At 37.0% G+C, this 12,821-nt stretch overlaps 1 protein-coding gene across 1 annotated transcript in view; it reads left to right on the top strand.

The window, feature by feature from the left end:
* The window catches only part of LOC107559827 (transmembrane and TPR repeat-containing protein 2-like), a 90,209-nt gene extending 77,589 nt beyond the window's left edge, over nucleotides 1-12,620 (top strand). Inside the window, exons 9-12 of the mRNA XM_016243806.1 lie at nucleotides 5,927-6,008; nucleotides 8,090-8,204; nucleotides 9,224-9,472; nucleotides 11,420-12,620. Coding sequence (XP_016099292.1) covers nucleotides 5,927-6,008; nucleotides 8,090-8,204; nucleotides 9,224-9,472; nucleotides 11,420-11,621 — 648 coding nt within the window. The 3' untranslated portion in view covers nucleotides 11,622-12,620. The remainder of the gene's footprint in view (nucleotides 1-5,926; nucleotides 6,009-8,089; nucleotides 8,205-9,223; nucleotides 9,473-11,419) is intronic.
* The last annotated feature ends 201 nt before the right edge of the window (nucleotides 12,621-12,821 follow it).

The following is a 12,821-nucleotide window of genomic DNA, read 5'->3' as shown; positions in this document are numbered from 1 at the left end:
AATATTTATTCCTTTTATGGCAACTCTGAATTTTTACCATCATTACTGCAGTCTTCAGTGTATAATATGCTGATTTGGTGCTCAAGAACATTTATTAATATCAATGTTGAAAGCAGCTGTGCTGCATTTTGTGAAAATAGTTTTTTTAGGATCTTAATAATTGCATTTATTTGAAATAATGCATCCTTAATAATGCATTTATTCACACACACATACAGTACATATCGGTCAAATATGGGTCAAATTTGAAAAGATCACCAATGGAAATGCTCTTTTTATAAAACATTTTTTAAAAAATTAAACTAGCTTTTATTTTGTTTGTTTAGGTGTTCTTGACAGTATCATAAACCTTGGTGCAAGTAACAAAAACAGTGTAGTATTTATAGCATACTCTTCGTAAACAGTTTATATTAACCACACATTTCTGCCAGTTACATCATTTCACACAGCCAAGAATAAGCAATGTCAGATGAAAGGGTTCTGTGTCTCTGTCCCTCTCTTTCTTTGTCTTTCTTTTTCTCGTCTCAGTTGACTAAAACCCCAAGACACACTGTCCTCAAACATCTCAATCCAGGGACTCGCACTGTAACCAAAGAAAGCAAGTAAACTACACAAACTTCCTGAATGAAGCCATTGGAAGAGGCCAGAACAAGTCAGTCCACCAGAGATAAAGTCAATCCATCACAGAGCCATACTGCTGTGATGAAACTCACTCAAGTGAGAGCAAATTCAAAAAGTGTCATCTTCACTTCAGAGCCGTATTGATTTTGAAGAAAGTTTTCAACTCAAATCTCCCAGGTCCTTGCGGTTTCTGCTTGCTTAATGCAGAAACAGAGTAAAACATGGGTACCCATAATCCTTTGGGTGAAAATAAAGCTTCCTCAGGGGTGAGGGGGCCTGGGCAGTGATTTGATCAGTTCACTGACCTTGAATAAACTTGAATGGATGAAAGGAAAAAGTTTTGTGCACTTCTGTGAGTTTGATCAAGTGTAGCGAGTATTTGTTTGTCAGTTCCATCTATGTTGTTTCATGAATGATGTGCTTTTGTAAGTAGACTTTGCAGTTTATTTGCATGCAGCATTCATTATTTGGGTTGTCAGTTGAATGAAACTTTGAATGGTTTTTAAAGGGGTCATATGATGTTGCTAAAAAGAACATTATTTTGTGTATTTGGTGTAATCAAATGTGTTTATGCGGTTTAAGGTTAAAAAAAACTTATTATTTTTATTATTATTTATAAAAAATTATTTTCCACATACTGTACATTATTGTTTCTCCTCTATGCCCCGCCTTTCTGAAACGCTTTGATTTTTACAAAGCTCATCGGTCTGAAAGCGAGGTGTGCTCTGATTGGCCAGCTATCAAGTGCATTGTGATTGGCCGAATACCTCAAGCATGTGACGGAAATGTTACGCCCCTTACCATACTGTGATGCCCTCTCCGGCCGGAGCGACGAGACAAAAACATTAAAACCCATTATAAACGAGGCATTTGTTGCATCCAGTGTGGACATAATTCACTAGAAGGATAGTATGACTTGCATCGCGCCACGTAAACATAAAACCATGTCTGCATTTGTGATCGGAGAAATGACAAATAAGCGCTACTCTACACTGCTCAAAACTCGCGTTTGAATCATCAGTGGCAAATTCTTTAAATATGAAAGTGTACTTACAGACTGTGAGTCGGCATTGTTGTCGACTCTTTCAGGAAACAGTTCTCCATAAAATGCGTTGCACACATCTGAATATTTGGGTTGAACTGTTGTGGAACAGTGTTGTAAATACAACCACTGATTTCTAGTTGTGTGGAAGGCCAAACAACGTATTTTTGCGTTCACAACGAAACACACAGCGTCTTCACAACATGGCAGCGGCAGTGGCAGCAACAATAAAGTTACACCTTCTTTCTTTGCGTGAACATTTGGGCAGCGTTATGCAAATCTTCCCACATCGTGACATAGACATGTGGAGGCGTGTTTAAACGAGGCGTTTTAGGAGGGCGTGGACCAGTCTTAACTTTTATAAAGAATATCTCTTTGGGTTTGAGACTTTAGTCTTTGCAACATTAGGGATCTTATCTATTCACGAACAGCTTGTAACACTCCAAAGAGAAAGGAAAACTTGAAATCGCATCATATGACCCCTTTAATGTTGTTAATTAAATATTCAAATTAATTTAATTAAACACATGTCATTGTTTGTTAAAAGAATTCCCATCAGAAATGAAAGTTGTACATCAGTATTAAACTGCATTAAACTCTATAGAAACAATTACAATTAATTATATAGCATGATTAATTGCTTTCATTTTGTATAGCTTTTTTAAATTAATTACACTGAATTAAAGTGTTAAAATTGACAAACCCTAGTTGTAACATCCCTTTAAAATGGCTTTAGATAATACAACATATTTCTATCCCAGTGCTGTCGGTCTTGTTAAAAACAGAAATATTGTGAAATATTATTCTAATTTAAAATAATAGATTTCTATTGTAATATATTTTAAAATGTAATTTTTTTCCTGAATTTTCAACATCATTACTCTACTCTTCAGTGTCACGTGATCCCCTCACGTGATGAGATTTGTGCTGTTTTTTTGTCTTTTTTTTTATTTTTATTGTGAATTTAGAATAATTTTTTATGATTATTTGATAAATAGAATGTTCCAACGAATAGCATTTATTTTAAATATGATTATTAATAAAAAAGGCTTTACTGTCGTCTCAATGTCGTTAATTCATCTAAAAATATAAATTAACGATGAGGAAATGTTCGTCCTGTCAGCATCACATTGTCCCGGCATCATTTCCAGGTGGGGAACAGGGAAATCTTCATGGTCAGGGGTCAAAAGAGGGAGACATGATGAAACTCAGTCCTTTCCCCTGCTGTGCTGACCTTCCCTGACCTCGCTTCACAAACTCACCGGGTCAAAGAGCCCAACCCCAGGGATGCGAGTGTGCAAATATAAATTAACGATGAGGAAATGTTCGTCCTGTCAGCATCACATTGTCCCGGCATCATTTCCAGGTGGGGAACAGGGAAATCTTCATGGTCAGGGGTCAAAAGAGGGAGACATGATGAAACTCAGTCCTTTCCCCTGCTGTGCTGACCTTCCCTGACCTCGCTTCACAAACTCACCGGGTCAAAGAGCCCAACCCCAGGGATGCGAGTGTGCGCGTGCGTGCGTGCGTGCGTGTGCGTGCGTGTTTGAGTGTTTCAGCTACATTACTGAATTCTCTCATTTCCATCACTAATCAGGATCAGGATCTGTTGACGAACACCACAGAGACGTTGGAACAGCAGTGTGTCTGTTGTCTCTCTGATGTCATGCTCAGATTAAGGGGTTCCAGCACAGGGGTGGGTGTGTGTGTGTGTGTGTGTGTGTGTGTGTGTGTGTGTGTGTGTGTTCAGAGGAAAGGGGTGAAGCAGCATATTGCTTTAGAGTGATAACACGACCTCAGCGGATGACACTGAGATGTGTTACAAAGCTTATCCTAGTGCTGAGTCTTTACTTATTGAAGTAAGGGCATGCATTGTTTCATGTGCAAAAAAACCCCAAAGTATAAATATTTGGTATACACTACCGTTCAAAAGATTGCAGTTTTATAGAAATCAATACATTTATTCAGCAAGGATATCAAATTGATCAAAGTATTTAGACAGTAAAGATGTCTATTTCATTCTTGAAAAAAATCCCACAAAAATATTAAGCAGCAAAACTGTTTGATATGGATAGGAAATGTTTCTTGAGCAGCAAAACAGCATATTAGAATTATTTCTGAAGGATCATGTGAGACTGAAGATTGAAGTAAATTCAGTTTTGCCATCACATGAATACAATACATTTTAAATATATTTAAAAAGTAAAAGCTATTTTAAATTGTAATAATATTTCACAATGTTACAGTTTTTACTGTGTCTTTGATCAACTAAATGTAGCTTTGGTGAGCATAAGACACTTCTTTCAAAACATTAAAAAAATCTTCAGACTGATTTTTTTCTCTGACCTTTTTTCCCCCCATTGCATATAAACTATACAGGTCAAGTGTTCCAAGTAACTGTTTCTTTATTTTTCTCACACTCTTGACATGGTGTAAGTTTGTTAACATCCATGTCTAACATTAAACAGCACTGGCTCTATCAAGTGTAGGCATTGCTGTGAGTGTAATGCATTGATTTAAAGTTATACATCGCTGCGCTGGGGATTTAAATTATACAGTGTAAATTAAAATATATCACTGTTTTGCATCTGCGTTTTGCAACTCACCGGGTCAAAGAGCCCAACCCCAGGGATGCGAGTGTGCGCGTGCGTGCGTGCGCGTGCGTGCGTGTTTGAGTGTTTCAGCTACATTACTGAATTCTCTCATTTCCATCACTAATCAGGATCAGGATCTGTTGACGAACACCACAGAGACGTTGGAACAGCAGTGTGTCTGTTGTCTCTCTGATGTCATGCTCAGATTAAGGGGTTCCAGCACAGGGGTGGGTGTGTGTGTGTGTGTGTGTGTGTTCAGAGGAAAGGGGTGAAGCAGCATATTGCTTTAGAGTGATAACACGACCTCAGCGGATGACACTGAGATGTGTTACAAAGCTTATCCTAGTGCTGAGTCTTTACTTATTGAAGTAAGGGCATGCATTGTTTCATGTGCAAAAAAACCCCAAAGTATAAATATTTGGTATACACTACCGTTCAAAAGATTGCAGTTTTATAGAAATCAATACATTTATTCAGCAAGGATATCAAATTGATCAAAGTATTTAGACAGTAAAGATGTCTATTTCATTCTTGAAAAAAATCCCACAAAAATATTAAGCAGCAAAACTGTTTGATATGGATAGGAAATGTTTCTTGAGCAGCAAAACAGCATATTAGAATTATTTCTGAAGGATCATGTGAGACTGAAGATTGAAGTAAATTCAGTTTTGCCATCACATGAATACAATACATTTTAAATATATTTAAAAAGTAAAAGCTATTTTAAATTGTAATAATATTTCACAATGTTACAGTTTTTACTGTGTCTTTGATCAACTAAATGTAGCTTTGGTGAGCATAAGACACTTCTTTCAAAACATTAAAAAAATCTTCAGACTGATTTTTTTCTCTGACCTTTTTTCCCCCCATTGCATATAAACTATACAGGTCAAGTGTTCCAAGTAACTGTTTCTTTATTTTTCTCACACTCTTGACATGGTGTAAGTTTGTTAACATCCATGTCTAACATTAAACAGCACTGGCTCTATCAAGTGTAGGCATCGCTGGGAGTGCAATGCATTGATTTAAAGTTATACATCGCTGCGCTGGGGATTTAAATTATACAGTGTAAATAAAAATATATCACTGTTTTGCATCTGGTCTGCAGATAAATCCATGCACGGTTAATCAAGTCTCAGACTGGAACCAGTATGAATTCTTCAGGTTTTAAGATGCACTGGAGATGTATTCAGTTTTTATCACTCGGTTCTCTGGAATATTTTTGTATAATGATCACTAAATATTCTCTCGATTTTTTTTTTTTCTCTCTCTTATTCAGCGGTCTCTTTCTTTTTGCCTAATAAAATTTTTAATTTTGTTTGTTTATTTATATATTTATTTATTCATTCAGTTGCATACTATACAGTTATCATGCATGCATGCAAACCCATTTCATTAAATATAAAATAGTATTTTATTTTGTGAACTTTGTGTGCTATATTAACTATAATGAAAACTTTTTGTTGTTGTTGATTTAGTCTGTTATTTATTTTTTATTTAAAGATAACTCTTGGAATAATGTAGTCAAAGTGTGCAATTATAGCAGCTAAACACATTTCCTGTTGCTCTAGTGAATATTATATATCATGTCAAAGGTGAAAAATGAAAAATGAAATGAAAACCTCACCCTGAAGAAATTCCTGATATGCTTTGTTTGTTTTCATATCAGGGTCAGAAAACGGAAGCGGAGAAGTTCTTTCTCAAGGCGATCGAGCTCGATCCCACTAAAGGGAACTGCTATATGCATTATGGTTGGTATTACTTTATTTTATTTCTCCTCAACCTGCACACATGGGCTGAAACGACATTAGCTAGTCATCCAGTAATGCAAAGATAATGAGGTATATGAATCCACACATTGCATCTACTCTAGCTTTGCCTACGTAGTGAAATTCGTCAAATACTCCACAACGTCTTGTGCGGTTTCTCCTCAACTCCATATTGGCCATAATTGTTCGCATTTAGCTCTTTAGCTGACGTTTGTCTTGTAATTGAGGTTACATTTGTAGGCTTTTTCGCAGCAAGATAGATGGTGCCATGCAGGAAGTCATTGTTTCGGTGTTATCTGAAGCGTACCTGGTATACAGATGGTATTCCAGTGAGACGAAACCACCCACGCTTCAGCGAGCAGAGAGAGATAACGAGGCCTTATTTCTCTAAGGAAAAAGCATACGAGTTTTCATGTGTGTCTGCATGAATGTGATTTAGCCAAATTATAGCCTGTGGCCATTTTCTCCAACTGAGACTCAGATTATTGGAGCTCAGTTTCCTTCACAGGGATCTCTTTTTTTGTTTCAACACTTTTTCTAAAGATAATTATTTTTGTGCATCACATCATTATTTTCAGTGTTAAAGGGATATTTCACCCAAAAATGAAAATTCTGTCATTAATTACTCACCCTCATGTCGTTCCAAACACGTCAAAGCTTCGTTCATCTTCGGAACACAAATTAAGATATTTTTGATGAAATCCGAGAGCTTTCTGACCCTCCATAGACAGCAATACAACTGACACATTCAAGGCCCAGAAATGTAGTAAGGACATCATTAAAATAGTCCATGTGACATCAATGGTTCAACTGTAATTTTATGAAGCTATGAGAATACCTTTTGTGCACAAAGAAAACAAAAATAATGACTTTATTCAATGATTTCTTCTCTTCTGTATCAGTCTTCGACGCGCGTTCACGAGTACCACGACGCATGTAATCTTTCAAGTTGAAATGTGAAAAATTACAAAAACAAAACTGTCATACTGTGTGCAATAGCCAAAATTTGAAACATTTAACAATATTGTAAATGCATTATTATATTATTGTACAGTATGCTGTCATATTTTATCAACAGTTTTCATTCTTAAAATATAAGTAAAATTTAATGTAAAAGTTTTTTTTTTTGTTGTTTAATTTTTTACTTAATTTATTTTTTTTTGTCTCGACAAATGAGTCTTCCATGCTTTTCCTCAGATCCTAGATTTTTATGGTTGACCTGTCCCTGGATGCTCCCATGCATGGATTTAGTCCAGATAAACACAGCATCACAGGCTACCCCCAACAATATGTTTTCCACTCGATCGCTGCCAAGGCATCTGCGTAATATAATTTAGTACGTGTCTGATCAGACATCTTCAGAACACGTACTATCCAAAGGCCATAAGGATGATCTTGTATTTCCTTCTATTGTTCTCTAGTGCATAACCACTGTATCAGAGAATGTGGCGGCTGCTTATTATTTTCCGTTTCGCATGATAGACCGCCACTGTCATTTACCATGGGGAGAAAGACTCTGCTTTGTGCCAGATTTTTTTTATATTTGTATAAAACTATTTGTGGCATCCAAAAAATGCCATGATCAATGACAGCGTTCTAGCTATCTTCACTTTGGATTACATCGCTTCTTAGATTTCTACTTTGGTCATTTCTGTTTGGGAAAAAATGTTTGGTTTTGGCCCAGCAGTGTTCAGAAGTGTGGAGAGCCATTTCGGCAAATAGCAACAGGCTATTTATTCCACTTCAGTCTTGACTGATGTCTCTAGCAACGATACTGCAGAGGTTTGAGATCCCAGTCAGTCCCCTTTCCACAACCTTACAGGAGTAAGCATTTCATTTGTCACAGAAACATGCCTATCGGATAAATCTCAATTGGACAAATGGTCTGTCAGATGGTTCGCGCGGTGTGCAGCGCCCTTGCTATCTCATGTTTCACAGATTCTTTGAGAGGGCAGACCAAACTATCCATCCCACAGCCAAAGGAAATATTTCACATTTGTCTTTCCAAGGGAGTAAAAGCAAATATCAAATGAAATTCCCCCGCTTTTTTTTTTCTTCCTCAGGTCAGTTTTTGCTGGAGGAGTCGCGGCTTTTGAAGGCCGCTGAAATGGCAGAGAAAGCCGCCCAGTTGGACAGTGAAGAATTTGATGTGGTTTTCAGTGCAGCTCACATGCTCAGGTGAGGAGGACACGCTAAATCCATACGGACATATTTTTTTTCCTGTGATTAAATGCCCATATTCCTGGACAAAGTATAAACATTTCTGTAGCAGCCATATTGGTTCTCAACTGGTTGTTTGCGAACCAAAAATGTGGTTTGTTTTTACAGGGTTGCATCCAGCAGAAGAAAAAAAAGAAAAAAAAAATATATATATATATAATTTATTTATGGGAAGTTATCTATAAGTCTTATATAAGTTATCTAGAAATATCTAGTTTTAGTTTCATAAATAAATAAATACTTCATTTATTAAGGGAAACGTTTAGTTTCATAGCAGGATTGGACAAATTTCCGAATTGAATTCATGAGTTAGAAATTCAATTAAATTGAAGGATGTTTGTCAGTGTCAACTCTTCAAAATTTTCAAACGAGGCTCTTGATAAACTTTATATTTGTAATAAAAACAAAATACAATTTATGTACATTTATGTTTTTAATTCTGCTTACTTAAATTCACATTGCAATTCCACTTACTTTTTTTTGTTTTGTTACTACCGTAAAAAAAAATCAGTGCAAATCCAGAAATTTAACTGGAGTTTATTCAATTTCGATAAAGAATGGTGCCTTTTTTATTTTTTTATTTTTTGGGGTACAATAATTGTTACTATATCGGGTTACCACCTTGATGTCCAATGTGAGGTCTGGATCCTGAAGCAAAACATGCTGCGCTCTAGGATGTTTTTCTATCTCTTTCTCTTTTTCTTTTACTTCTTCCACCTCCCAATTTGCATGGATGTTTTCTTTCTGTTGCAGTGCTCCGCAGGACATGTAATGGAAAGCCTGCATTAATACCCTCGCCTCGAGATTTCTGTTGAATACACTTCTCATAATTACTACATGGAGTTCACATGGTATATAGTTACACACTTCCAAAAAAGTATTCCAATCCTACAGTAGATTTTGCACGGTGCTTTTTGCTACGAGAACACTTGGTTGTTAATTGCAGTCTTAGGCTGTGTCCCCTGCCTTCGTGCTAGCTTGTGGTCCAACTCATTTGAAGATCAGGTTCCTAGTGTGTTTGTCTTGGAAGGACTTGCAGAAGGGTCTCGGGTGGGGGGTGAATTTGAGTGGGGTGGGGAAGTGCGAGGCCGCTTCAGATGTGCGGCTCTCAGGGGCCCGTCTGCACCGACACCGATGTTTGCTTCCTTACTATCAGTTTCCTTGCCCTCTTCAAACAAGCAGTGGTTATTCGAAACCCCGGCCAAACCGTGTCACTGCCACACGAAGTAAAATGCCACATTTTACTACTTCAAAACAAGTTCTCCCTTATTGTTGTGTTTGTTTGTCTGTGAAAATATCATATTTAGTTCAAGACAATTCGTTGTACGTGCTGCACACTTTTTTCCAGTGTTTTTTTCTAGTATGCTAAGCTGCAGTACTTTAAAGGAATAGTTCACCCAAAAATAAAAATTTGCTTAAAATGTACTTACTATTTTTCATTATATCACTTGCATTAATTTGGCATTACAACACTTAGATCCTCTGCAGTGAATTGGTGCCGTCAGAATGAGAGTTCAGACAGCTAATAAATGATCACTGTAATCTACAAGACTCCTGTCCATCAATTAATATAAATTTATGCTGTGTTTGTGTAACAAAAAAAATCCATCAAGACATTTTAACTTCAAGTCATTGCTTCTAGCTAAAGTAAGAGTCCTCTATAAATTTCTGAATCAGGAGAGAAATATGCTCAGATCAGGCACAGTTTACAAGCCAAAACATTTCTAAACAAATATGTTGGTGGATTGTCATGTGAGAGGACATGTATTTTGGCTAGAAGCTTCGATTTGACGTTAAAATGGCTTAATGGTGGATTTGTTTCTTACAATTACTCAGATTTTTGCTTCACAAAATGTTAACCGATGGACTGGAGTCGTGTGGATTACTTGTGGATTATTGTGATGTTTTTATCAGCTGTTTGGACTCATTCTGATGCACAGGATCCATTGGTAAATTTGAAATGCATTTTAGAGAGGATTTTAGCATTCTGACAGTCGTCTGCTAAAAGCCTCTCCTTCTCCTTAAAGTCTAAATTAATCTCCTTTAAAGCACCTCTTTTGTAATTCACCTTCTTATACAATACATTTCAAGACAATTGCGGTCAGACTTCGGATAAATTGCTTCCAGCCAGTGTTGCTCATGTTATTAATCCATAATCCATAGCTCTCCATTTGTTTGTGAGGAGTTATAGCTTTGGAGTTAAAGCTATAGCTTTGTACAATAAAAGCTTACCATTGAAGCTTTTATGTAATGCAGTCTTACATGGTTGCATCAATGGGTCATGAATTATTTTATGCTTTTTCTCGGAAGGTTGGTGACCTCTTTGGAATTAAATAATGAGTAGACTGCGGTGGGGTGGAGGAAAAGTTTGGTTGCCGAAAATTAAACATTTGGTTTATTGTATTTTGGAGGTTTATATCTGACTTGGGGAGGTCCAGTTGATGCTGTCTTTTAGATTTTCACCATATATTGCAGTTGTGGTCGTGAAGACCAACACAGTCCTAACACAGTTTTGACTCTGTGTTAAGGGTGGTCACTTTCCCACAGTTGATTATAACAGAATCCTTTGTGCCTGCAGACAATTGTGGTCACGATCAAGCTTTTTTATTACGTGCATGTGAATGTGAAAATTGCACAGACTCATCGTTCAGGACGTTTTACTCTCATGAGTGTTAGATAATATACGACTCTCTCCCTTCAGAGGTGGCAAGTAAAGCATGAAGCATGGTTTTTAATTTAAATCACATCACCATGCAATGAAATATTTTTGACACATTACATTTAGTCATGCCAACCTGTGTTTAGCCTCAAGTGCTGCAACAAATATGTTTTTGTACGTCCATGTCAGGACTCTTGGAATGTTGGGTTTAGTTTAGGTTCAGTTTGATTTACCCATCTATTGAAATCTCCTAATGTGAGAAGAATCAGCGAAGTCAACATATTGTTTCCATTGAAGCCTGATGCATTCAACATCACTCATGTAACCCTGACATAAGTAAAACAGATGATGTGCGTCCAGGAGAGTTATAGACTGTAGAATAACGGAGAGATTCTGGTTACATTTATGGACATGTGAACCCGAAAACATTTCAAAAATGCCAGTGATTCGCTGGAACCTGGTTTGCTTGAGAAAAAGCATGCAAAGGACATTATTTGCTTCCTTATAAGTGACTATTTGGTGTTTCTCTTCCACAGTATCCCGCAGCCCTCATGAACCTCGGAGCCATTCTCCATCTCAACGGCAAACTCCAAGAAGCGGAGGCCAATTATCTGCGAGCCTTGCAGCTGAAGCCGGACGACACCATCACTCAGTCCAACTTGCGGAAGCTGTGGAACATCATGGAAAAACAGGGCTTGAGGACCATGGCTCCTTGACTTGGACATATTTGATGGAGCACCTTCACTGAGGTTGTAAAGGAGATGTTCTCTCGGAGCTCTCACTAATGAGGTAATCAGCATCCTAGGGCTTCAATCCTGGGTTACCTCATGGGACATTTGAACATATGAGAGCAACTACGTCTGGTAAAACCAACAATCTAGAACTGTGGAGCTCCCCAGACATGTCGGGAGTTGTTAACTTGAAGTGGCCCATAGATACATACTTGAAGTCTCATGATCAATTAGATTTTAATTAGTTAGTCAATGCTTAATAGTCTTGAAGGGCAATATTTGCCCTGAGGCTGTATGAAATTGAGAAGGAATGAGAGTGCTACAACCCCCATGAGGCTATACTCTGCATGTACAGTACATTTCTTCATTCATATGATTGGAATCATTAATATTTAATGAGCACGTCATGGCTGATGGAAATGCGGAAAAAATAATATCATCAAAACATCATCAAAATAATGAGATAAATAGACCAAACATGTCATAAACGTTTCTCACTGTAAAAAAAACAAGCATTCGTTGTGTCAAAATGATCGATTTGTGAGGTTGTAGACTTAATGACACTGTACATAGTAGCACGGATGATATGTGAAGTTTGCGGAATTTTTTGCGAATGCATTTGCACGTTCCATCAACGTTCCATCGATCCAGACACGCCTGCCCACGACACTAGATAACTTCTGGGTTCAAGAAATTGGATCCATTTGATTAATCTGGCCAAAAATGACAGGAAAACAGGAAAGGGACATTCGATAAGCTATATAGCCTGAAGGAAATGTTAGAAATTTAGCTCGCAAGCTCTCTTTGCCTTACTTTGCGAAAAAATCTGTTCTGTAACAGAAGGATCCAGTGGGTTTTATTTACTTGTTGCATTACTAATATAAGATGGGGATGGAAAATGTTCACTTGTTATAAAATCACATTCAGCAGTGTGTTAATTCACAATTACACTACCGTTCAAAAGTTTGGGATCAGTAAGATTTTTTTTTTAAAGAAATTATTACTTTTATTCAGCAAGGATGCATTACATTGATTGAAAATCACAGTAAAGACTGAAAAGATTTCTATAAAAATAAATGCTGTGCTTTCTATTCATCAAAGAGTCATTAAAAATGTATCACTGTTTTCATAGAAATAAAATATATACAACCATTTTCAAGATTGTTAATAATAAGAAATGCTTCT

The sequence above is a fragment of the Sinocyclocheilus grahami genome, unplaced genomic scaffold (genome assembly GCF_001515645.1).
Source record: "Sinocyclocheilus grahami isolate Dianchi unplaced genomic scaffold, SAMN03320097.WGS_v1.1 scaffold22.1, whole genome shotgun sequence".
Taxonomy (NCBI): Eukaryota; Metazoa; Chordata; class Actinopteri; order Cypriniformes; family Cyprinidae; genus Sinocyclocheilus; species Sinocyclocheilus grahami.
Note: the sequence above shows the minus strand (reverse complement) of the source record. Positions and strands in the feature narration are given on the sequence as shown.